This window comes from Vombatus ursinus, unplaced genomic scaffold (assembly GCF_900497805.2).
Source record: "Vombatus ursinus unplaced genomic scaffold, bare-nosed wombat genome assembly UNPS02014798.1, whole genome shotgun sequence".
Classification (NCBI taxonomy): domain Eukaryota; kingdom Metazoa; phylum Chordata; class Mammalia; order Diprotodontia; family Vombatidae; genus Vombatus; species Vombatus ursinus.
The window spans coordinates 23,916,632-23,941,695 of NW_020954576.1; the positions used below are offsets into that span (position 1 = coordinate 23,916,632).

The 25,064-nt window shown below is 34.6% G+C and overlaps 1 protein-coding gene across 2 annotated transcripts in view; it reads left to right on the forward strand.

The window, feature by feature from the left end:
* Positions 1-25,064, forward strand: part of LOC114049605 (serine/threonine-protein kinase MRCK alpha) — a 410,500-nt gene that overhangs the window by 363,424 nt on the left and 22,012 nt on the right. For both annotated transcript variants that reach the window (XM_027870865.1, XM_027870866.1), the window contains 8 exons: positions 1,572-1,653; positions 4,061-4,277; positions 5,178-5,240; positions 5,688-6,281; positions 7,193-7,290; positions 8,442-8,526; positions 12,509-12,632; positions 13,977-14,094. In XM_027870865.1, the coding sequence (XP_027726666.1) occupies positions 1,572-1,653; positions 4,061-4,277; positions 5,178-5,240; positions 5,688-6,281; positions 7,193-7,290; positions 8,442-8,526; positions 12,509-12,632; positions 13,977-14,094 (1,381 nt within the window). The remainder of the gene's footprint in view (positions 1-1,571; positions 1,654-4,060; positions 4,278-5,177; positions 5,241-5,687; positions 6,282-7,192; positions 7,291-8,441; positions 8,527-12,508; positions 12,633-13,976; positions 14,095-25,064) is intronic.

Sequence of the window (25,064 nt, forward strand, 5' to 3'; positions counted from 1 at the left end):
TTGATTAGAGGAAATGCAAATTCAAACAACATTGAGGTATCATCTTCCACTTGTCAAATTGGCTAAAATAATACATACCCTTCAATTGAGGAATGGCTAAACAAGTTGTGGTATATGATTATGATGGAATCTACCTGTGATATAAGAAAGGCTGAGCTGATTGAGTTTAGAAAAACATGTAAAGACTTGTACCTGTGAAGGAAGATGCTATTTACCTCCAGAGAAAGAACTGATAAGTAGAAATATATATGTATATGTATATGTATATGTAAATACAGATTTGTGTTTGATTTTAGCCTTCTCTAGAGTGGATTGGGGAGGGAAGAAAAAATAAATAAAAAGTTCACAGCGGAGAACAAACAAAAACTTAGAAGAAAGCAAAGAAAAGTTGGGTAGCTTTGAAAACAATGTGTAGTACTTACTACATAGTTTTAAAAAAAAAAAGTAAAGTCTGAAATGGAAATTTATAGCTTTATATTGAATTCTCTGTTTATGTTCTGCTATGTACATGGAAGTGTTCTTTTTTTCTCATTTTATATTTTTTAAAGTGAATCAAATTTTTTAAAAAAAATTACTTGTAAGATGGAATAGCTCATAAGGAGTGGGACAGATACTCAGAAAAATCTTGGTAATATAAAAACAAATATATTAACAAAAATGTGTTTTAAAATAACTGAGCATATTCAGGCACGTTGCTCTCACTAAAAATGTCCTGACTAAAAATATTTTTAGGAGAGCAAAAAAGTTTTTTGTATCATTAATAAAATATATTCACAAAAGAAAAAAACATTGTATAATGGTTTCAGATATTATTAATTCTTGAAGATCATATTGTAGAACAATTCCAATCTGAAATGTAGGCAAAATATATATGTAGAGAGAGAGATGTAGATATATAGATATATATTCAATAAAATCTCATTAAGAGTCTTATATTTTAAATCTTTTTGGTACATAATATGCAATCAGGCCTTCCTATCTGTTTGGGCCAAAGGAAAGTGAAATTTTTCTTAATAATGGAAAAGATTTTTTTTAATTTAAAGTATGAATGAGAAAAATTAAATAATTAAAACTTTTAGCTTTGGAGGATTCTCTAATGAGGAATTGTTATTGCCTTATCCTCGAAAGCAAATTATATTATGAAATCTATGTCTTCAAAGCTCATAATTATTTCTGATTCAAGATAATATTGTACTCCTTGCAGAATATTTTGGCTGTTGCCTACCAGTTTAATTGGGAGAAAAAGAAATTGTTTTAAAATCAGATTTGAGTGTTCTTTTCATTATGAAATTACGTTGTTGTTGTTGTTGTTGGCAGTGGGGGTTAAGTGACTTGCCCAGGGTCACACAGCTAGTAGGTGTCAAGTGTCTGAGGCCAGATTTGAACTCAGGTCCTCCAAGGCTGGAGCTCTATCCACTGTGCCAGCTAGCTGCTCCTTAAAATTCCATTTTGAGGGCTGCTACTTGTACTTATCTGAATATTCATATAAATAAATAAACAATAACTAAAACTTTAAAAATAAAATAATAAGAAGAAACAGTAACTCACTTTAACTGTTTTGCTTTTTTCAGAGATGAAGAGTTTTCCGTGAGTTCAGTTTTGGCATCTGATGTTATTCATGCAAGCCGAAAGGATATCCCCTGTATCTTTAGGGTAAGTGTATATGCTAGAATTTATTCTCTCAAGTCTAAATTTTTCTCCTGAATATATACTGTGTCTATATCTAGATTGTAAGCTTCCGAAGAACAGAGATGAGACTATGGTAGTGAACATGAGAGAAGGCTGAGATGCTCAACCCCTATTTTTCTTCTATTTTCTCTTTCAAAAAGAGTGATCTTTGGGCTAGAAAGGACAAATCAAAAATTGTCAATAGATAGTTGTTAACCATGATAAATAGGGAAGTAGTAAGAGAACTCCTAGCTATATTTGATTAGTTTAAGCAACCATTTCTGAAAGAATCATATCCCAGGGTACTGAAAGTATTGGCAGATGTAATTTCTGAACCAGCATCAGTAATCTTTGAAAGGTCATAAGAATCAGAGAGCTATTCAGGGTTTGGAAGATGGCAAACATCCTCCTAAAAGGAGAGAAAATAGACTCTACAAACTATCGGCCCGTGAGCTTGACTTTCTCCTTACCAGAATTCTAAAATATGGTGTTCTTTAAATTTGGTTCAAAAATCCAATTCCATATATATTGGTAAGTCAGATCAACAGATTATCTATTAAATGCTTATTCTATGTCATGCACTGAATACAATAACTCCTTGAGATGTAAATACAAGCCAAAAAGAAATATAGTCCCTACCCTCAAGAAGCTTACATTCTAGTGGAGGAAGTCAACACACAAAATTCCATGTGGGGATGTGGTGGTGAATTCCAGTCAGTGAGAAGCAGAGCTTGGAGGGGAGTGAAGGGCTCACCTGGGCCATTGCTCAAAATAGAATTTTTCAGGAAGAACTCGTCAGTGAGAAAAGAGGGACCACAGGTAAGAAGTAGGAAGAGGGAATAGGTTTTTCCAGGGTAAGAAGACATAGATATGTTTGACTAGATCACAACTTGTCTGAAAAAAATTGGAAAGTTTTAACGGATCATAAGATTAATGTGATTCAGTGGTGTGATACGGTAACCAAAATAGATGCAGTCTTAGGTTGCATTAAGGAAGGCATGGAGTCCAAGACTAGAGAGGTGATAGTGCTGCCCTTGTCAAACCAAGTTTGGAGTATAGTATCGTACACTTTAGGAAGGATATTAATGAGCCAAAGAATGTCCTGAAGAAAGTAACTAGAATAATGTGAAGACCTCAAGATCATGCCTTCTAATAATCATGTGTTGAAACTAATCCGTAAACATTTATAAAGTACGGACTATATATATATACCAGGAACAGTACTAAACTCTGGGGATACAAAAAGAGACAAAAAACAGTCGCAGCCCCTAAGGAGCTCGCAGTCTCACAGGGGAGACAACATGCAAGCAAATATATACAAAGCAAGCTATATACAGGATAAATAGGAAGTAATTAACGGAAGAAAGGTTTCCAGCAAAAGCAGGCATTTTACATGGGAGGTCTGTAGGCAGAGCAGAGGAGGGAGAGCCTGCCAGGATGGAGGACAGTCAGAGAACACACCAAGGGTAGAGAGAGAGTGTGTTTTGTTCATGGAATAACCAGGAGGCTGTTGTCACTGGATTGAAGAAGGGGAGTGAGGTTTAAGAAGATTGGAAAGGTTGGAGGGGGCTAGGTTATAAAGGATTTTGAATGGCATTCTGCCAAAATGGAACATTTTGTATTTGATTCTAGAGGTAGCAGGGAGCCACTGGAATTTATTAAGTAGGGAGTGAGAATGGAAGGCAAAGTGAACATTTGTAGGTATCTTCAAGTATTTGAAGAGCATAGCATTCATTTAATTAGCACTTATGAAGTGACCAGCACAGTACTTAACCCTAGGGATACAAGGAAAGGTCAGAACAGGGTCCTTGTCCTCAAGGAGTTCACAGTTTAGCAAGGAAGACACCATGCACACAACTCTGTAAGTGTAAGGTCTATACATTAAAAATGGGAGGTAATCTCTAAGAGAAGAGGCAGGGGGGTAGGAAGAGTATTGGAGATGGAGATGGCAGAGGCCTGCTGCCAAAGGTGGGAAATGAGCTGACACTCATGCAAAGTAATCTCACTTTCATTTTAATCTAAAATGTCAGTGTACAACAGCCAGAGAATATATCTTTCTGAACATTTCTGATGTGTTTTTTAACAAACTACATTTAGTTTCCAGCATACGTATAGTATATTGTTTAGTGAAAATATCCAAATATGTTAATGACCGGAAAAAGCAATTTAATACTAGCATTTTGCAGATTCTCTCACCTTTGCTTTTGTCATGAATTCTCATGCTGATAATAAGTTATTCTGTTAATGAGAAACTACTTAACTGTGTTGGTGATGTCAATAAAAAAAAACCATTTTAAAGGCTGTCACTTGTGCTCTTTTTTGATATGTCAGAAACTAAGCTAGAATAAAAATACTTGTTTCCTAATGTATTAACAATCTATTTTTTTTTTAGGTAACAGCTTCTCAGCTTTCAGCATCAAGTAACAAATGTTCAGTCCTGATGTTAGCAGATAGTGAGAATGAGAAGAGCAAATGGGTGTGCTTACTGAATGAACTGCACAGGATTTTGAAGAAGAATAAACTTAAAGACCGTTCAGTCTACATGCCTAAAGAGGCCTATGACAGCACTCTCCCCCTCATTAAAACAACCCAAGCAGCAGCCATCATAGGTGGGAATTGTCTGATCAACATTGAATCCTTTTTCTGTCAGTGAAAATACCTTGCTGTCAAGACTTGTCAAGCTATACAGCAGTATCATGGGCAGTGATGATGTTGATCATTTTCTGTAGTTTTCATTTCTAATTATATGTGTATGAAGTATTTACTTTCTCATACACCTCATACCTAGACTCTTTAGTTACCTTGCTTAACTAGGTCTGGAAGTTCAGTGGATCCTCTAACACTTACATAACCCCAGGCAAATCACTTAACCCCTTTTAGTCTGTTTCCTTATCTGTAAAATGGGGATAAAAATAGCATCTCATTTACTGGGTTGTTGGGAGGATCAAATGAGATCGTATAAATGTGATGCTTTGTAAATCTTAGAACTCTATATAAACACTAGTTTTTATTATCATCTATTGAGTCTAAATTGGCTAGGTAAAATTGGTTCTAAATCACCCTGTAGAACTATATCAAGTTCTTCCTTTCACATTATGTCCTCATTAAGCAAAAAAATGGAACTCAAACTCAGATCTTTGTCTATTTTTTCTGATTATAAATATTATTATAGCTGGCATGGAAGCTTATCTTTGTTTTAGTTCTCACTTGTTTAAAAAAGTATTGATAAAGATTGTTTAGCAATGATCAGGCTTTTGATCTTTCAATCATTGTCTTTTGAGATAGGTAATACTGTTTTTCTTGCAAGGAAAATGAATTGTATAAATGAATTATTGTAATTAATTTCTTTTCTATTTTATATACTGCACCTGCAATTCTTGTTAACCTTTATTTAAATTTCTGTCTGGCAACTTATTATTTGTATTAGGACACTTACCTAATTTACCCTGCTGGTTTTAAGTAGTATTTACTATATGAAAATTCTTGACCTTTTTATTTATGTGTCATAGATCATGAAAGAATAGCTCTGGGAAATGAAGAAGGGTTATTTGTTGTGCATGTCACAAAAGATGGTAAGGAAAAACTTTATTATCTTGGATAACTTTAAACCATATGTATCAGGAAAAAGAAAACTAACAGTATCAAGATTTTATCTTTTGTTTATTTTATAACTGAAATTTTACAACTCTTTTTTTTTATATGTTTACAGTTTTAAATTTTCCAGTGCTCCATGTTCCCTGTAGGGTCTAAAACTTCAGTTATTTTTCTTACTTTATCATCAGTAATAATTAGAATTAAGTACTCAGATGGCAATCTTATAGGTGATAAAGCTGGGAATACAATTTTGCTTGAATTTTTCATAATTATATTAATGCCACCAGAAGTAACAACCAGAAAAAGTGTTATTTCAGATAAATTATGTTTATATATAATTACAATGCAATGTTTATGCTTTCACATAGAACCATAATATAATATTGTCTGTCTTAAGTAATTTATTCTAATTTTTATTTGTGTAGAGATTATTCGTGTTGGTGACAATAAGAAGGTTCATCAGATTGAACTCATCCCAAATGAACAGCTCATTGCTGTGATCTCAGGACGAAACCGCCACGTGCGACTTTTCCCCATGTCTGCTTTGGATGGACGAGAGACTGAATTTTTTAAGCTGGCAGAGACTAAAGGTTGCCAAACCATAGCTTCTGGACAGGTGCGCCATGGAGCTCTTACCTGCCTGTGTGTGGCTATGAAAAGGCAAGTCCTCTGTTATGAACTAAATCAAAGCAAGACCCGTCACAAAAAAATGAAGGAGATCCAAGTCCTGGGTAATGTCCAATGGATGTCAGTCTTCAGTGAACGACTCTGTGTGGGATTCCAATCAGGATTCCTCAGATATCCTTTGCCTGGAGAAGGCAATCCACACAGCTTGCTCCATCCAGATGACCATACACTGTCGTTTATTGCACAACAGCCAACTGATGCAATCTGCGCGGTCGAGATCTCCAATAAAGAGTATCTGCTGTGTTTTAGCAGCGTTGGAATATATATTGACTGCCAGGGCAGAAGATCAAGACAGCAAGAACTGATGTGGCCTGCAGTACCATCCTCCTGCTGTAAGAGTTGCCTACCTGTACCTACCTTATCTTTATTTCTCTTAACTGCCCTATTCTACCAGAATTAATAACAGGTTTCAGGTGTTTTGTTTTTTTTTAATTAGTTAAAGTTTTTCCAAAATATTTACCATGCTTCTTCAGGGACCATTAATAGTAAGTGTAATGAAATTAACTCTAGGCCAACAGAATTAATATTTAAGGCTGTAATGATATAAGCTAAAGACCTAAAATTAATATCTGTATGTTGCATTGGGATAATTACCTTGGATGGAGTTTGAAATTATTTTGTGGTTAATTATCAGTCATTTCAGTCGTATCTGATTCTTTGTGACCCCATTTGGGATTTTCTTGGCAAAGATACTGGAGTGGTTTGCCATTTCCTTCTCCAGCTCATTTTACAGATGAGGAAACTGAGGCAAACAGGTTTAAGTGACTTGCCCATGATCACACAGCTATTAATTTTCTGAGGCCAGATTTGAACTCAGGAAAATGAGTCTTACTGACTCTAGACCCAACACTCTATCTTCTGTGCCACCTAGCTGCCCTAGATGTCATTATACTCACCCAAAATATAGTTAATAAAAATCTCATGATAACTATAAATAGGAAAATAACCACTAAGCTAATTAATTTATTGTTAACATCAACAACCTACTGCATATAGGGCAATAGGATAGATTCAAAGTTTATATAACACTGGTATCTACTTTCGAGGAGTTTAAGGGTAGTAGTTTGTGTGTGCTGAATGCTGAATGAAATACTTAAGAAATAACTCATTCTCATATCTTGGAAAATGTATTGTGTACTTTACTTAAAATGTATAATATATCTAATCTTTAATAAATAGCATAATTAAAGATACTTGGTTAATTTTAAATTTTAAATGTGCTATTGTCCCTTATTCCCCTTAGGTTACAATGCACCATACCTCTCAGTGTACAGTGAAAATGCAGTTGATATATTTGATGTCAATTCCATGGAATGGATTCAGACAATCCCCCTCAAGAAGGTAATTCTACAATGTAGTTAAGCAACAGTGTGCTACACTCCTAAAGATATTTGCTTCGTGAATTACTGATGGAAAATTGAAATGTTAGGAACAGTCTTTAGGAAAGACGAAAAAAAGTTAAGAGTTGAAAGACAGAAAAAATAGTTGATAATTTGGAGTCTTCTTTACAAGTAAGGGGAAAAATTAGTACAAGAGGAACAAATGATAAATTTTACTATAGGTATATCAATATGTACCATGGACTTTGTTATATTTGATTCCATCATATAGCTGTGACTATGGCTGCTTAAAAACTATATTCTCCTACCTTTAAGATGAATATAACCCTCCCTCCCCCATATTGATTTAAAAAAAAAAAAGGACCTCGATCATGTATAATCTTTAGTTTATGACTGGTTTCTGTTTATTAATGTAATATATCTTTACAAAGAGCTAAACAGTTATGAAATTTGTGGCTAAGGCAGTGGATAAACTTCTCACAATTGAAAAAGTTAGGATTTTACAGGTTCAAATTTTTTTCAAAAAAACATTTTTTTTCATGTTACATCACAATCTTGACAAATAGAAAATTGCCATGCTGAGAACAGCCATTTGAGTGAATAAGAAGGATTTCATAAAGATATATTTGTACACCATGCTATGCAGGAGGAAAAAAAAGTGTCAAATTACGTTTCAGTAATTGTCCAATTTCAAAATTAGTTCTTTATAAAGAATAAAAAACTGAAGAAATAAAAAATTGGCCTTTATCTCACTTTAACATTTTTAAGACATTATGAACTTGCACAAGAGATATATTATTGTTTTGTCACATTAAGAGTTGTAGTCACAAATGACTCCAAAAAGGCCATTTTAATTAAATAGTTTATTTCATTTAAAGGAAAAGCACTTGTAAATAATAGACATATTTTATCTGAGATTCTTATTTAATCTTTGTGAGTTGGTATTTCAAGTTCTGTCTTTCATACCTTCAGAGTCAGAATTAATAGCATCACTCTACATTTCTCACAAGTTATATTTGAGACTGCAATTTTTGTAGTAAGAAGGATGAAGGGAAATTCTTAATGGTGTATATTCATTAATAATCTAATAGTTTTACAATCTGATTTTGTATTAATTTGTTGAAATAATCATTTTCTTTTTTGTTATTTTAGGTGCGACCCTTGAACACAGAAGGATCATTAAACCTTTTAGGGTTGGAGACAATTAGATTAATATATTTCAAAAATAAGATGGCAGGTAAGGGGGAAATATAGTCTTAATGAAAATACTTATATAAAAATAATCTCTTTGTGGATGTGACTTTTGTGATTGGAAACTATGCCATACCAGAATCAGCTGAAAAACATGGGCTAGCCAGTCTGGAAAAAAGAAGTATTAATGGTAGGGAGAGCGAAAGATGACAGCTTTTTTCAAGTGTTTGAAGGACTGCAATCTAAGAGAGATATTAGATTTATTCTACTTGGTCCCAGAGATGAGAACTGGGAGCATAGTATGAAAGTTGCTGAGAATCAGATTCAGCCTGAGCTTCTTGAGAGCAGGGGAGTTTTCATTTTTTGTCTTTGTTTCTCCACCATTTAGCACAAGTGCTGGCACACTTACTAAATGTCCACTCACTGGAGATATTCAAGGAGAGGCTTAGGTTGATGTATAAGAATTTTTGGTCAGGAATCAGGGCAGACTAAGGGGTCTCTGGTAATCTGAGATTCTATAGGGCTATTGTAATAGTTTTCTTTATTTGTTCTTAATGGCCAGAACTTAATGGACTTTCCGAAGTATGTCCCTTCATTACTTAATTCATTACTTAATAATAGACTGTCATAAAGCCCTCCAATTTCTAAATTCCCCCCAAAAGAAATTAAATCGTCTCTGTTGGGCTAGCAAACTATGTTGAAATGGAAAGTTATGATTTGATACAATAAATTTGTCCTAGAAATTCATTTCAAATCAGATTTATTTCTTGAAAATACATTTGAGAGCTAATATAATCCTATATTTTGAAGATGAAGAAACTGAGGGTTAACGAAATTATGTGGTTTGCCCAGAGTTCTACAGGTGGTTAAACCAGGAGTGGAGTCCAGATGCTCTGACTACAGACTCATTGCTTTTTCTATTATATCACTGCCTTCCAGCAAAAATGCCATATAGGAAAAAAAAATGCCATATAGATGTGTATGACTAGGGGACAATTGCTCATCCTACAATCAGCAACTGAAGCAACAAAGACTGCTGAACAGAATATGTAATTATATACCATTTAAAGAAAATACCAAAACACAAGAAAACTGAAGTCAAATTCAGTGGACAATGTTGATACTAAACTACCAAAGTTAAAGCATATAACCTCCATTTCTCTTAATAATTAGTAACTAAAAGGGTAAAGAATGGCATTAATAAATCACCCGTAAATCAAATTAGGTAGTTTTGCTGAACTGTTTTCAGCCAGGGAGTGGTTTGGGAGTTTAAACTTTTTGGAGGGATTTGTATGAGTATCTATTGGAAGGTGTTGCTTGTGTCAAAATATAGTATATCAATACAGAATTATATTATTAATATGCCTGTAGATTATTCAGGCTTAACGTAAAACATTCTGCCTAAATTATTGGTCATTTTATTTTTCAGATGGCATGAACAAGGAGGCTTATAAGGTTGATTTTATGGCCATTTAGTTAGACATTCTGGTAGCTAGTTCTACCATAAAAAAAAAATCTAGGAGACAAGGCAGGCAATATGAATCATTCACTTGGCCCTTAAAGCACATATTGCCATGGAAATAGTGGCCAATGGGAAAATCCACAGAAAAACCATTTTACCCATGTTATAGCTGAACACTAGTTGTAATGATATTAATAATGCTATTTTTGTTGTTTAGTCATTTTTAAGTCATGTCTGACTCTTTGTGACCCCTTTTGGGGTTTTCTTGGCAAAGATACTAGAGTGGTTTGCCATTTCCTTCTCCAGCTCATTTTACAGATGAGGAAACTGAGGCAACAGGATTAAGTGACTTGTCCAGAGTCACACAGCTAGTTAGTGTCTGAAGCTGGATTTGAACTCAGTTCTTCCTGACTCCAGGCCCAGCAATCTATCTACTGTGCCACCTAGTTTAGCTGTAGTGCAGGTTAAATAGATTTGGGGGGCTGTCCCAGGCATATATAGGAGCGGTACAGAGGTAAATCTGGTCAAGGAAATGATAGTCATATTAAGGGAATTCATAAATTAAGAATCTAGGAGTCAGGGGCAGCTAGGTGGCACAGTGGATTGAGCTCCGGCCTTGGAGTCAGGAGGACCTGAGTTCAAATCTGTCCTCAGATACTTGGTACTTCCTAGCTGTGTGACCCTGGGCAAGTCACTTAACCTCAATTGCCTCACAGAAAAGCAAAAAAAAAAAAAAAAGAAAAGGAATCTAGGAGTCAGACATTGTCATGACCACTTCTGTTGAATGAAGCTGCTTCTACGTCCTAACCTAAATCACAGTAACATTTCTTTACCAACATATTTGCCAGATATTGCTCTTTCTATTTCCACAACATCTCTGACAGCTGACCCCTTCTCTACTCACACAACTACCACTTTAGTTCAGGCTCTCAACACTTTTCCCTTAAACTGTAGCAGAACTCTCCCAAAGAAGAGTGCCCGAGGACTCACCCAAGGAAAATGCCCTCTTTTGTTGAAAGGAAAAGCACCCTCTCTATCTCCCATTCAGAGTAAGGAGGAGGAACCCCCTTGATTCCTCAAGGGGAGTGGTCCAGGAGGAAATGGGGTGTAGCCTAGTTATTCTACTTGGCTAGAATGTTAACCCAAACTGCATTTTTAACTATTATAGTTTCTTAGGGATTCTTATAAATGTTACCTGAAATCATCTTGGGACATTGATATCAAAAGACATTAGCAGCTATTCCATTTTAGATATTTCTATCCAAGCTAGAAATGCATATTAGATTAATGTTAAATTAAAGAGAATTGTTTCTAGCAGATTTGTGCCAATTTTGTTTTTTGACAACACACAGCCTGGCCATCAAGGAATTTGTAATCTAATCCCTGCCCCTTCTCTTTATTATACTAATCTCTTGAGGCCTTTCAAGACCCATATCCTTCATGAAGCCTTCCCCTACAACTCTAGCCCACATATCAGGTCCTTTTTTTGAGTACCTCCTAGCATTTGTTTTGGTCTTTTGTCATGGCAATCTGTTATATTCAGTTGAGAACATTGTTATGTATTTCATTCTTTGTTTCATATCTTGCCTTCCCAACAAGATTGTAAGCTCTTTGAAAACAAATAGTATTATAGATATTTCCCCTACAGTACCTGTAGTGTTGAACATTATAATAGTTGTTGAGTAAATACATGTTTAATTTACTTCAATTGAAAAAAACAGTCATTTTACAACCTGTTACCTTAAAGCAGGATTCTAAACCTATTATTAAAAATTGATTTTGAAATGTACATTATGTACTCTAAAAGTATACAGTATATACTTAGATAAGATGACATTACATATACATCCATTGAAAATTATGAGTTCTGCCACAAGCCAATACAAGACCCTATTTAAATTATTAGAGATAGGGTTCATTTTGAAAATCATTCATCTTTTCTAATATTTATTCTCTCTTAGTAAAATTTTGCAAGTCATACATAAGTTGTTAGTAGCTGTTTTATACCATCTGAATGTCATCATGAGGGTGCCATATCTTAATTTCTAATCATAACATCCAGAACTGGTCCAGCTCTGTCATGAATACATCATATTTCATAAATTCATTGTCCCTCATTTTGTTTTTTTTTTTTATGGTAGTTTTATCATAGCACATCCTTATAGCATAGTGTAGTGAATCAAGTGCTGAACTTGGAGTAAGGCAAACCAAGATTTGAATCCCACGTTTGATACTTATTGGTTGAGTAAACGTAGCCAAGTCACCTGACCTCTCTAAACCTCTGTTTTCTCATCTGAAAAATGAAGATAATACATGGAGTACTTAATTGACAGGGATGTAATAAAGCTCAAATGAGATAATATTTGCAAAATGGTTTGCAAAACTTAAAACACTGTATATAAATGTCCTTTATTATCATGATGAAAATAATAATTCCTTGACATTTGCAAATTTCTTTGAAGTTAATGAATAAAAGATAAAAGCAGATTAGCAGATTATAGAGCAATGTTGTTGAATTTTTCAAGTTATTTGCTAATTAAATTCAAACTCATTTTGTTTTTAATAGAGGGGGATGAGCTAGTAGTCCCTGAAACATCAGATAATAGCCGGAAACAAATGGTTCGAAACATCAATAATAAAAGGCGTTATTCCTTCAGAGTCCCAGAAGAGGAAAGGATGCAACAGAGGAGGTCGGTATTTAACTTATATTTGTCTTCTGTCCATGCCTGTAGGCCCTGAAGGACCATTGTTTGGTGACAGTGCTGTATTATTTGTGTGAAAGCCAAAGTCAGTCTCTGAAACTCTGTCAGACACCTGTGTGTGTGTCAGTTCAGCAATGTGTTTTATCTTGTCTGTATAACTTGAACTAATTCTTCTATGGTTGTAAAGATGCATTAGATTCAAGTATATTATTTGGATTTCTAAATAAATGTGTGCAATAGCTGTAATTTGAAATGCATGCCTCCACAAATTGGGTACATATAGCACGTATGTGTGTATATACTCTAAACTGTACATATGAAGAGCTCTAATAAACATTTTATAAAAGAAGAAATGACACTAAATGTAAATATGGATTAAATACCTTTAGACTCTGGTTCTGCTTTCCTTTATTTAAGGGTATTACTCTTGTACAGTCTGTGAATTTACTATAAGATTTTTCATTAATGGTGTATTATCTTGCTAACAGTTTTGCTGGAATTTCTGTAAATGTATAGGCAAAAAACAGGTAATGATTCCACTTATATATAGAAATATCTCAAATGTTATAATTTTTAACGATAAACAATAAAACAGTCCAGAATTGTCTGGGGCAGAGATTTTTTTTTTATGTCTTTGACTGAATGAGGTCCTATTTTCCACCAGAAATTATGAGTTATTTGAAACTTCTTCAAAGAGGTGAATATCTTCTTTCTCTACTCACTCAGTTTTCCATTGAAAAGGTCCTGGATCCTTTTCTTATAGTTTCTGTGTTGCCTTAAGAAAAGCACTAGCTACAATATAAAAGCAGAAATGTTAATTTTTAACTCTGAATGTCAAGGTAAATTTGGGGGATATTTTATTTACTTTGTTGTTGTTGTATTATTGAATGCCTAAATGATATCTTCCAAAACACTGCTAAGGTAATTCTAATTCCAAACATGAACAATAGTGCAGTATTATTCTAATTATATTTTTTTCTGTCCTTTGGCTTCTCCAACTTCGAAGAAGAACCAGGTCACCATTGCATCCCCCTTCTGCATCTTTTCTTGAATGTGATCTCAGCTCACTCTGACTGTTAATTCTCTGCCTCAGTCACGATTTGGAATTTTTATGGGTGCATATATTGGCTTGCAAGACAGAACTTCCCCTCTTCCCTTTCTGCAAGTTTGAGGCTGACATAGAAGAACAACTGCACTAAGGGTTATCCTTCATATTAACATGAGCAATTTCTTAGATGGTTTCAGATTTTTTTTCTGAAAATGTACTTGTTTCTGTAAATGCCCAGCTTAACTCATAGAACGAGTGTCTAAATTAGGCATTTTCTCTTACAGGGAGATGCTTCGTGATCCAGAAATGAGAAATAAATTAATTTCTAACCCAACTAATTTTAACCACATAGCACACATGGGTCCAGGAGATGGAATACAAATCCTGAAAGACTTGCCCATGGTAAGAAAAAGGAAGAATAAGTAAGAATCAAGTGAGTTTGCACATTAAAAGAAAAATAAGAAGTTGGTTTTAGAACTGTGTATTGCTAAAGTCTTGGTAGAATGAGTTTGCCTAAATATATTTAAATACATGTAACACACCTGGCAAGATAGATTGTAATGTGATTTTGCTGTAGTTGAAAACAAAATATATGACAAAGTTTTCATTTGGTTTCCAACCTAGAGCTGCTCTGGGCTTCAGGGAATGTTCTCCCAGGGCATGCTGTAAGTTGAGAATTTACATCAAACTCCATAGCTAAATTTAAAATTTAGTTGCTAAACCATTCTGAGTATCAAAACTAAATTATCACTAAAATTTAATATAGGAAGCTGGTCTCTCTACCTAAATCATGGAATCAAGTCACCTAGATGTCAATTAATGACCAAATTAAATCTTTTCCTCCTATTTAATGGTCACAGACTACTTAGAAAATACTTAAGTAAAAAAAAATTGGCATTTTAACCATTTTCTGTGTGTGGATCAGTGTGGGATAGAGAAAACCATGCTGAATTTGGAACCCAGATTGCTAGGTTCCAATCCCACTCCATAATTTTAACAGCAATGGTACTCTGGGCAAGTCACTTTGCTCCTTCCTTTGTAAAATGGAGGTGATAACAATTGCACTTCCCAGCTTGAAATGTTGTTGCTCTACTTGTCCCGCCATGCTTGAAACACTCTTCCTCTTCTCTCACTACTGACTTCTGTGGCCCCCTTTTAAGTCCCTTCTGTATGAAGCCTTCCCCAATCCCTCTTAATTCCAGTGCCTTTCCTCTGTTGATTGCCTCCTATTTATTATATATGTATGTATGTATTTATTTATATATTGTCTCCCCATTAGATTGTAAGCTCCTTAAGGGCAGAGACTTTTTTTTGCCTCTTTTTGTATCCCTAGCATTTAGCTCAGTATGTGACACATAGTAGGTACTTAATAAAGATTGATTGATTGACTAATAGAATTGAAAATTTAAGAAAATCAAGTTAAAAGTTGAATGGATTTACGAGTTATATTTCATAGGCTTAGTGTCTTGATGAACTTTAATTTTTAGCTAAACTTTTTGAAATTTAGTTAAATTTTTATTGCACACCTTACACGTGCAGACCATAGTACTAGGCATTAAAGATGGTATATAAGACATAAAAAGAGTGCTTGCTGTAGGATATAAAATCTGATTGGAAACACCATGTGAAATCACTTGAGTAATTATATCGACATGTACAAAATAACTACCTCATTTATTATAATTTTTTCAGGGGTGGGGGACAGACCTGTGGTTTCATTGATATAGGGAACCTTAAATGAAGAAAATAACTTCACTTCTCAGGGTGGATCCAAGATGGTGGAGTAAAGAAGCATTCAGCCAAGCTCTCCCAACATTCCCCTCCAAACAACTTTAACACCTCAAATTTTTAGAGTGGCAGAGCCAACAGAAGGTCAGAGAGAGACATTCTTCCAGCCCAAAACAACTTAGGAGGTCAGAGGGATCTGTAACATGGAAGTGGAGGCTAACCCATAGCCCATGTGGATGAAACACCAATGGTGGGACTAAGCAGTTGTGACAGAAGCAACAGCAGCTTTAGGAATTTTCAAGCCAAGGATGGTAAGGGGGACCTGGCAACTGTTCATAAAGAGATTAGAGGGTACCCCTGGGCTAGCACTGTACATAGGACCAGATGCTGTTTGGCAGCTCCATTGCCTATGCCTACTTCTGGATCATGGTTCAAGGGCAGAGAGGAGGAGCACTTTCAATCAAGAGGGAGTGGAAATTCTGAGGGTCAGTATCACTTCCAGCCCCAAGAGATCAGAGATCCTGAAAGACAATATCACTTCTGGGCCCAAGGGAAGAGGGGCCCTGAGGAACAGTATCAATTGCAATTCCAAGGGATCAGGGGCCCTTCCTGGGTAGAGACCAGAGTGTAGACCAAAAGAGCAATGACCACACCTCTCCTTAGATGACATCACCTGGGAAGCACAGAAAACTTCCAAACCCTCAGAACTAGCTCTGAAAACAACAGTGCAAAAAAAGCCTGAAGCTTGACACAGAGCCTTGCCGCCTGCCACACCAGGAACAAAGCCCAACATTAACATAAAATTCCAAATCAAGATATAGGATGGAAAAATGAGCAAACAACAAAAAAAGAACCTGACCATAAAAAATGACTATGGTTATAGGGAAAATTAAGACACAAACTCAGAAAAAGATAATGAAGTCAAAATGGCTACAAGCAAAGCCTCAAAGAAAAAATGTGAATTGGACACAAGTCCAACAAGAATTCCTGGAAGAGCTATAAAATTATTTTCTAAATCAACTAAGAGTGGTAGAGGAAAAATTAGATAAAGAAATGAAAACAATGGAAGAAAATTATGGAAAGACAACAGCTTGGTAAGAGAGGCACAAAAAAAAAATACTGAAGAAAATAACACCTTAAAAAATAGAATTGCCAGATGGAAAAAGAAGTACAAAAATGAACTGATGAAAATAACTCCTTAAACATTAGAACTGGGCAAGTGGAAACTAGTGGCTCCATGTGACATTAAGAAACAATAAAATAAAGTCAAAAAAGAGAAAAATAGGAGAAAATATGAAATATCTCATTGGAAAAACAACTGATCTGGAAAATGCAATGAGGAAAGATCATTTAAGAATTAGGGCAGCAAGATGGGACAGTGGATAGAGTGTTGGGCCTAGCATCTGAGTTCAAATCTGGCCTCAAAAACTCATGGCATAACCTTGAGCAAGTCTTTTAACCCTGTTGGTCTCAGTTTCTTCATCTGTAAAATGAGCTGGAGAAGGAAATGGCAAACCACTCCAGTATCTTCATTAAGAAAACCTCAAATGGGATCATGAAGTCATGTGTAACTGAACAACAAAATTTAAGAATTATTGGATTACTTGAAAGCCATGAACAAATAAAAAGCCTAGACATTATGTTTCAAGAAATCACCAAGAAAAACTGCTGCAGTATAGTAGAATCTGAGAGTAAAAGAGAAATTGAAAGAATCTACCAATCACCACCTGAAATAGATCCTAGAATGAAAACTCCCAAAAATACTATAGCCAAATTTCAGAGCTCCTAGGACAAAGAGAAAATACTTCTATCAGCCAGAAAGAAACTATTCAAATACCATAGTGCCATAGTCAGGATGACACAAGATTTAGGAGCTAACATATTAAAGGAGCAGAGTGCTTGGAATTTGATGGTCCTGAAGGTAAAAGAGCTGGATTATGACCAAGAATAACTTACCCAGAAAAATTGAGTATAATCCTTCAAGGCAGGAAAAAATAGATAATTTAATGAAATAGAGAACTTTCAAGCATTCCTGATAAAAAGGCCAAAATTGAATAGAAAGTTTGACTTTCAAATACAAGACTCAAGAAACACAAAAAGGTAAGCATGAGAGAGAAATCATAAGGAAATCAATAAGGTTAAACTGTTTACCTTTCTGTGTATCTTCTAAGAACTTTATATCATTATTAGGGTGGTTAGAAGGATTCTAAGAAGAAAAAGGGTGCAGGAATCAATTGATTATATTGGAGTGACATAAAAAAAATGGATAGGCAAGAAAGAGGGATGCCCTGGGAGAAGGGGAAAGGTGAGGAAGAATAGAGAAAATTGCCTCAAATAAAAGAGGCTCACAAGGAAGAGCTACTCCAGTGGACAGGAAAATGGTGGGGACAGGGCAGGCAATGCTTGCCTCACTCACATCTAAATTAACTCAAAAATATATAAATACTCAAGTGGTAATAGAAATATATCTTATCTAACAGGGTAGTAGGAGAGAAAAAGGACAAGAAAAATGAGGTTTGATAAAATGGAGAGCAGATAAAAGAAGGCAGTGGTCAGAAGCAAAACAGGCTTTAAAGTAGGGACAGGATAAAAAGAGAGAAGCATAAACAGAATGAAAGAAAATGCACAGTTAGTAATCATAACTGGTTATGAATAGGATGAACTCACTCATAAAATGTAAGCTGATAATATAATGGATTAGAAACTAGAAACACACTTGAAATAGAGAGACACACACAGAGTTAAAATAACAAGCTGGAACAGAATATATTAAGCTTCAGCTGAAGTTAAAAAAAGGCAGGAGTAGCAATCAAGATCTCAGACAAAGCAAAAGCAAAAACAGACCTAGTTAAAAGACATAAAAAGGGAAATTGCATCTTGTTAAAAGAAACCATAGACAGTGAAGTCTTATCAATATTAAACATATATGTACCAAATGGCATTGTTGTTCAGTCATGTCTGACTCTTTGTTGACCCCATTGGACCAAATGGTATACCATTCAAATTCTTAAAGGAAAAGTTAATTAAATTACAAGAGGAAATAGGAAAACTATACCAGTGGGGGACCTCAACTTTCCCCCATCTCCAAGCTAGATAAATTTAACCATCAAAGAAGTAAGAAAGAAGTCAAAGAAATTAATAGAATATTAGAAAAGCTAGATATGATAGACCTTTGGAGAAAATAGAATGGTAATAGAAAAGAATATGCCTTTTTCTCAGTGGTTCATGGCACCTACACAAAAATTGACCACGTATTGGGGCATAAAAACCTCACAACCAAATTCAGAAAAGCAGAAGCATTAGATATACTCTTTTCAGATCATAATGCAATAAAAAATTATATTTCTTAAAGGGCCATGGAAGTATAGATTAAAAACTAATTGGAAACTAAATCTAATCCTAAAAAATGAGTGGGTCAAAGAACAAATCATAGAAACAGGCAATAATTTCACTAAAAAGAATGATGACAGTGAGATAGCATTCCAAAATTTGTGGGTTGCAGCCAAAGCATTTCTTAGGCATACATCAATAAAAGAGAAAAAGAAGAGGTCAATGAATTGGGCATGCAACTAAAAAAGCTAGAAAAAAAATTTAACCCCCAATTAACCACCAAAATGGAATCCTGAAAATAAAAAACCAATTGAACTAGTAAATAAGCAAAACTAGGAACTGGTTTTATGGGGGGAAAACCCCCCAAAACTAGGAACTGGTTTTGTGGGGGGAAAATAAAATAGATAAACTATTGGCTAATTTGACTTCAAAAAAGAAAAAAAGCAGATCACTAGTATCAAAAATAGAAAGGGTGAATGCACCACCAATGAAGATGAGATTAAAGCAATTATTAGAAGTTATTTTAGGCAACTATATGCCAGCAGAATAGACAGTCTAAATGAAATGGTTGACTATTTACAAGAATATAAATTACCAAATTAAATTAACAGAAGAGGAAAAAGAATACATAAATAGCCATATCTTAGAAATAGAAATTGAACACACCATCAGTGAGCTCTTAAGAAAAAATCCCCAGGACCAAATGGATTCACAAGTGAATTGTACTAAACATTTAAGGAACAATTAATCTCAATACTATATAAAGTATTTGAAAAAATTAGTGAAGAAGTAATCCCTCTAAATTTTTTTTTTTTTTTGCTTTTTGGTGAGGTGATCAGGGTTAAGTGACTTGCCCAGCGTCACATATCTAGTAAGTGTCAAGTCTTTGAGGCCGGATTTGAACTCATATCCTCCTGACTCCAAGGCCAGAGCTGTATCCACTACACCACCTAGTTGCCCCTAAATTCTTTTTATAACAGAAATATGGTTTTGATACCTAAACCAGGGAGAACAAAAACAGAGAAAGAAAACTATTGACCAGTTTCCTTAATGAATTTCAGTGCAGTACTAGCAAGAGATTACAGCATATCAAAAAGATCATACACTATGACCAGGTGGGATTTATACCAGGAATATAGGATTGGTCCAGTATTGGTAAAACTATTCATTGTAATTGACCATATCAGTAACAATAAAAACAAAAATTATAGAGTTGTATCAACAGATGCAGAAAAAGCCTTTGACAAAATACCTTATTTTTATATCAATAGATATTGATCTATTCCTATTAAAAAAACACTAGATAGCATAGAAATCAATAGAATCTTTCTTAAAGTGATGAGTAGTATTGATCTAAAACCAAAAACAAGCATTATCTGTAACAGGGATAAATTTGAAGCTTTTCCAGTAAGATCAGGAGTGAAGCAAGGATGTCTATTATCACCACTATTATTTAATGTCCTGCTAGAAATGCTAGCTAGATCAGTAAGTCAAGAAAAAGAAATTGAAAGAATTAGAATAAGTAATGAGGAAATAAAACTATCACTCTTTGCAGATGATATAATGGTATACTTAGAGAACCCTAGAAAAATAACTTAAAAAACCAGTTGAAACAATTATCACCTTTAGCAAAGTTGCAGGATACAAAACAAACTCATGTAAATCATCAGCATTTCTACATACAGTACTACCAACAAAACCCAGCAGGAAGAGATAAAAAGAGAAATTCCATTTAAAATAGTTGCAGACAATATAAAATACTTGGGAGTCTACCTGCCAAGACAAACTCAAAGATTATACAAACACCATTACAAAACACTTTTTATACAAATAAACAGATCTAAACAATTGGAGAAATAGTAATTGCTCATGAGGAGGCTGAGCCAATAAAATAAAAATTATAATTCTGCCTAAGTTAATTTACTTATTTAGTGCCATACCAAACTACCAAAAAATTATAGAGCTAGAAAAAATAGTAACAAAATTCATCTGGAAAAATAAAAGGTCAAGAATATTAAGAGAAACAATGAAAAAAAAAGTTAAGGAGATGGTCTAGCACTTCCAGATTTCAAACTACATTATAAAGTGGTAATCATGAAAACAATCTGATACTAGCTAAGAAAAAGAGTGGTGGATCAATGGAATAGATTCGGTACGTAATACACAGTAGAAAAAGACGATAGTAATCTAGTGTTTGATAAATCCAAAGATCCAGACTTTTGGGGTAAGAACTCTACATTTGACCAAAATTGCTGGGGAAACTGGAAAGCCGTTTGGCAGAGACTAGGCATATACCAACATTTCACACCATATACCAAGATGAGATCAAAATGGATAAATGATTTAGACATAAAGGGTAATATAAGTAAATTAGGGGAACATGGGAAAATGTACTTTTCAGATCTGTGAATTGGGGAAGAGTCTGTGACAAAATAAGAGATAGAGGGGATTCTGAGAAGTAAAATAGATAATTTTGATAACATGAAATTAAAAACCTTTTGCACAAAAAAACAAAATGCATCCAAAAGTGGAAGGAAAACAGGAAATGAGGGTGAAGGGAGATTCTACAGAAAGTTTCTTTCATAAAGGCTTCATTTCTCAAATATATAGAGCACTGAGTAAAATTTATAAGAATATGCATCATTCCTCAGTTGATATCAAAGGCAGTTTTCAGAAGAAATCCAAGCTATCAATAGTCACATGAAAAAATGTCCTATATCACTACTGATTAGAGAAGTGCAAATTAGAACAACTGGGATACCACCTCACACCTATCAAATTGGCTAATATGACAGAAAAGTAAATTACAAATACTGAGGGGATGTGGAAGAATTGGGACATTAATGCACACTGTTGGTGGAATTGTGGACTAGTCTAACCTTTCTAGAGAATAATTTGGAACTGTGCCCAAAGGGCTATAAAACTGTGCATACTCTTTCATCCAGCAATACCACTAGTAGATCAAGAGATCAAAGATAAGGGCATAAGGCCTATTTGTACAAAAATATGTATAGCAGCACTTTTTGCAGTAGCAAATAATTATAAATTGAGGGAATGTCTATCAATTTGGAGAATAGCTGAACAAGTTATTGTATATGATTGTGATGGAAAACTATTGTGCTGTAAGATATGATAGGCAGAATGGTTTTAGAAAAACCTGGGAAGATTTACATGAATTCACGCAAAGTGAAGTGGACAGACCCCAGAGAACATTGTACACAATAATAGCAATCGTAAGGATGATCAAATGTGAAAGACTTAGCTACTCTGATCAAGACAATGATCCACAATAGTTAAAAAGGACTCATGATGAAAAGTGCTCTCCACTTCCAGAGAGAAAAATGATGAACTCAGAATGCAGATTGAAGCATACTTTTTTAAACTTTCTTTATTTTTATTATTTTATTTGTGTTTCCTTTTGCAACATGGCTAATATGGAAATGTCTTTTGCATGACCTCATGTATATAATCAAAATAAATTGCTCGCCTTCTCAAAGGGGTTGGGGTTGGAGAGGGAGGTAGGAGATTTGGAATTCAAATTTTTTTCAGTGATTGTTAAAAAAAATTTTTTTTACCTATAATTGGTGAATATTTAATGAAATAAATAAAAAGAAATTTTTTTTAAAAAGAAAAGTAACTAGCAGTTTCAAAACGAGTTCAAATGAGTACCTGCTCTTCAACTTACAGTCTTCAGAACAGGGAGAGGTCAAGGAACTTGCAGAGTCACACAGCCAGTGTGTATCAGAGTATTTTATTAAAAGGTACCTATATCTTCAGAGTTAAAATGTTACCCTTTTATTCTTTTTAGCTTGTACAAAAATAATGTATTTTTCGTTAGCAGAAAAATGTTTCCAGACACCTTATTCTAATGGCTATGTATGTATAGGTATATAGTTTCCCTTCAACCTATAAATAAAAAGAAACAAATTTAGACATCATTCATATTGCCTCAAGAGGAATTGTATTAAAGAAGACAAATATGTTGTCTGTGTAATACTCTGTACTTCCTGAACTCACCACCAGGGAATGAATTCCTTTTTCTAAGTCTACCAGTGCTTTTTGCTTGCCTTTTATTTATTTGGGGGAGGGGGGGAGGAAATGAGAGAGAAGAACAGACCTGTAACTTCTTCAGGTTACAGTGGAAGAAGCACTTGGAGTCAGGGGACCTGGATTCAAATCTCATCCCTGCCAGTAACTACTTATGTGGCCTTAGGTAAGTCCTCCCACCTCTCTTCACTTCAATCTCTGTAAAAGAAGGGAGTTGTATTAGATGACCTCCATGGTCCAGCTCTCAGTCTATGGTCCTTTGATCATGGACATATCAGCAACTTGTCTGTTATGGATGACGTTAGAGTTGCCATGGAAACTGAGAGGTTTAGTGACTTGTCCATAGTCATACAAGAAGTCTTGGTCAGAGCTTGGACTTGAATGCAGTTCTTCCTGACTCCGGGGTGGTTCCTGTTCTACTTTTTGCATAAAGTAGCCTTGATTGGTATCATTTCAGTAGCATCATTAATATGTTAAAGTTAAGCTTCACTATAAAGTCACAAAATCTTTTTGCATTAGATACAGGTTGGTAGCACAGTGTGTAGAGGAGAAAGGAAGGAAATAAGCATATTTACATAGTGCCTACTATGTAATATGCTTACTGTATGCCAGGCACTATGCTGAGCACTTTATAAATATTATCTCATTACATTGATAGGTAGGTAGATAGATAAAATAAATGGATAGTCAGTACCAAGTTCGTATCTGGTCTTTAACACTTAGTTTTTATGATCCTGGGCAAGTCACTTAACCACTACCTTGCCTCAATTTTCTCATCTGTAAAATGAGGATAATTATACCACCTATCTTAAAAGGTTATTGTGAGGATAAAATAGGATAATACTTATAAAATGTTTTGAATCCTTGAAGCACTGCATATAAATGCTAGCTAATATCATTTGTTTATTCAACCAGCCATTTTTTCTTAGGAAACTAACTGCTCCTGGTAATGTAATTTCACCATTTTTCCTAATGCCATGGTTTTGTAGAACTAATTAATGGCAATAAATGATATATTCAGTAAGAATACGAAGTTGAATTACTATCCTGTTTTGAACCTTTTCAGGAACATTGATTTCGTTATGAAACAGCCCTCTCTGCTCTACGTAGTCACTCTTAGTTTAGTCAGAAGAATGCATCTTTTTTTTTTGTTCATTTACCCATTATGTTAAGAAACTCATGCTATTATTATTGAGGGATACAGCTTTAATGTCATTTCTCAGAAATATATCCTCAGGCCCCTTAAGCATTATCTTTCTCCTGTGAATTGGCAGCTTTAATCTATCTCAGATTAACTTTGCCCGGAAACTAAACTATACCTTCTTATTCCCTGTTAAAGGAGCTTGGTAGCTAATGAGTAAAATGCTGATTATCCTTTAAAGTATATTGGTTGCTTTTCCCCCAAATAAACAAATATCATGCTTAATTTGCAGTGGAGGCAGGGTGTTATAGTATAGTAGAAAAGCCCAGGGTGAAGAATCTTGTTGGCCATGTGGCCTTGGGCAAATTGATCAGTCTTTCTGGACCTTAGTCCCCTCATTTATAAAAGGTAGACCAAGTGACTTTTAAGATCTATCATGAACATTCTATAATTCTAAATATGAGCATTAATTTATGTTTGCATATTTAAGAATTTCAGATTCTGTTGAGGTAAGAATAGTGGAAAGTAATTCATATCTTTGTGTATATGCTGCCTTGAATTTGAGAAAGAAAAGAGTTCTCTTTATTCACTTGGGTTTTTGTTTTGTTTTGTTTTGTTTTTGTTTTTTTGACTTGTTGGCTTGGCCACTGATGTAGCTTTGCCTTGTGATTTTGGTGGGACCTGGTTTATTTTAAGTCTTTGAATCTGTATATAGTTTTACTTATTTGAGCCTATATTGATAGAGACACAGAAGATGGAGTTGATGTGGGAAGAATTAAGAAAAAAGTGCATTTTATACCCTGCCAATTCACAACAATTTCAAAAGCATTAATGCATTTTTTTTTTTGTGCCTGTATAAGACAGAGCCTCCTGTGTTTTCAAGGATTTTCAGGGATTTCGTAAATTTCTCCAGCCTGTGCTTGTGCTTGTATATGTGGCAAGCAACATATTTTGTATATATTCCTGTTCTTCATAATTTCCTATTTCATTTTCATGGATCATACTCATCGTTTACCTTTAATGCAAAGTGATTGTGAAATTAAGTACTTTTTAGAGCTTAAAATATTTGAGGACGTTCATGAATCACAAAACTTCTCTAATATTTGAGTGGTAATATTCTCAGGTT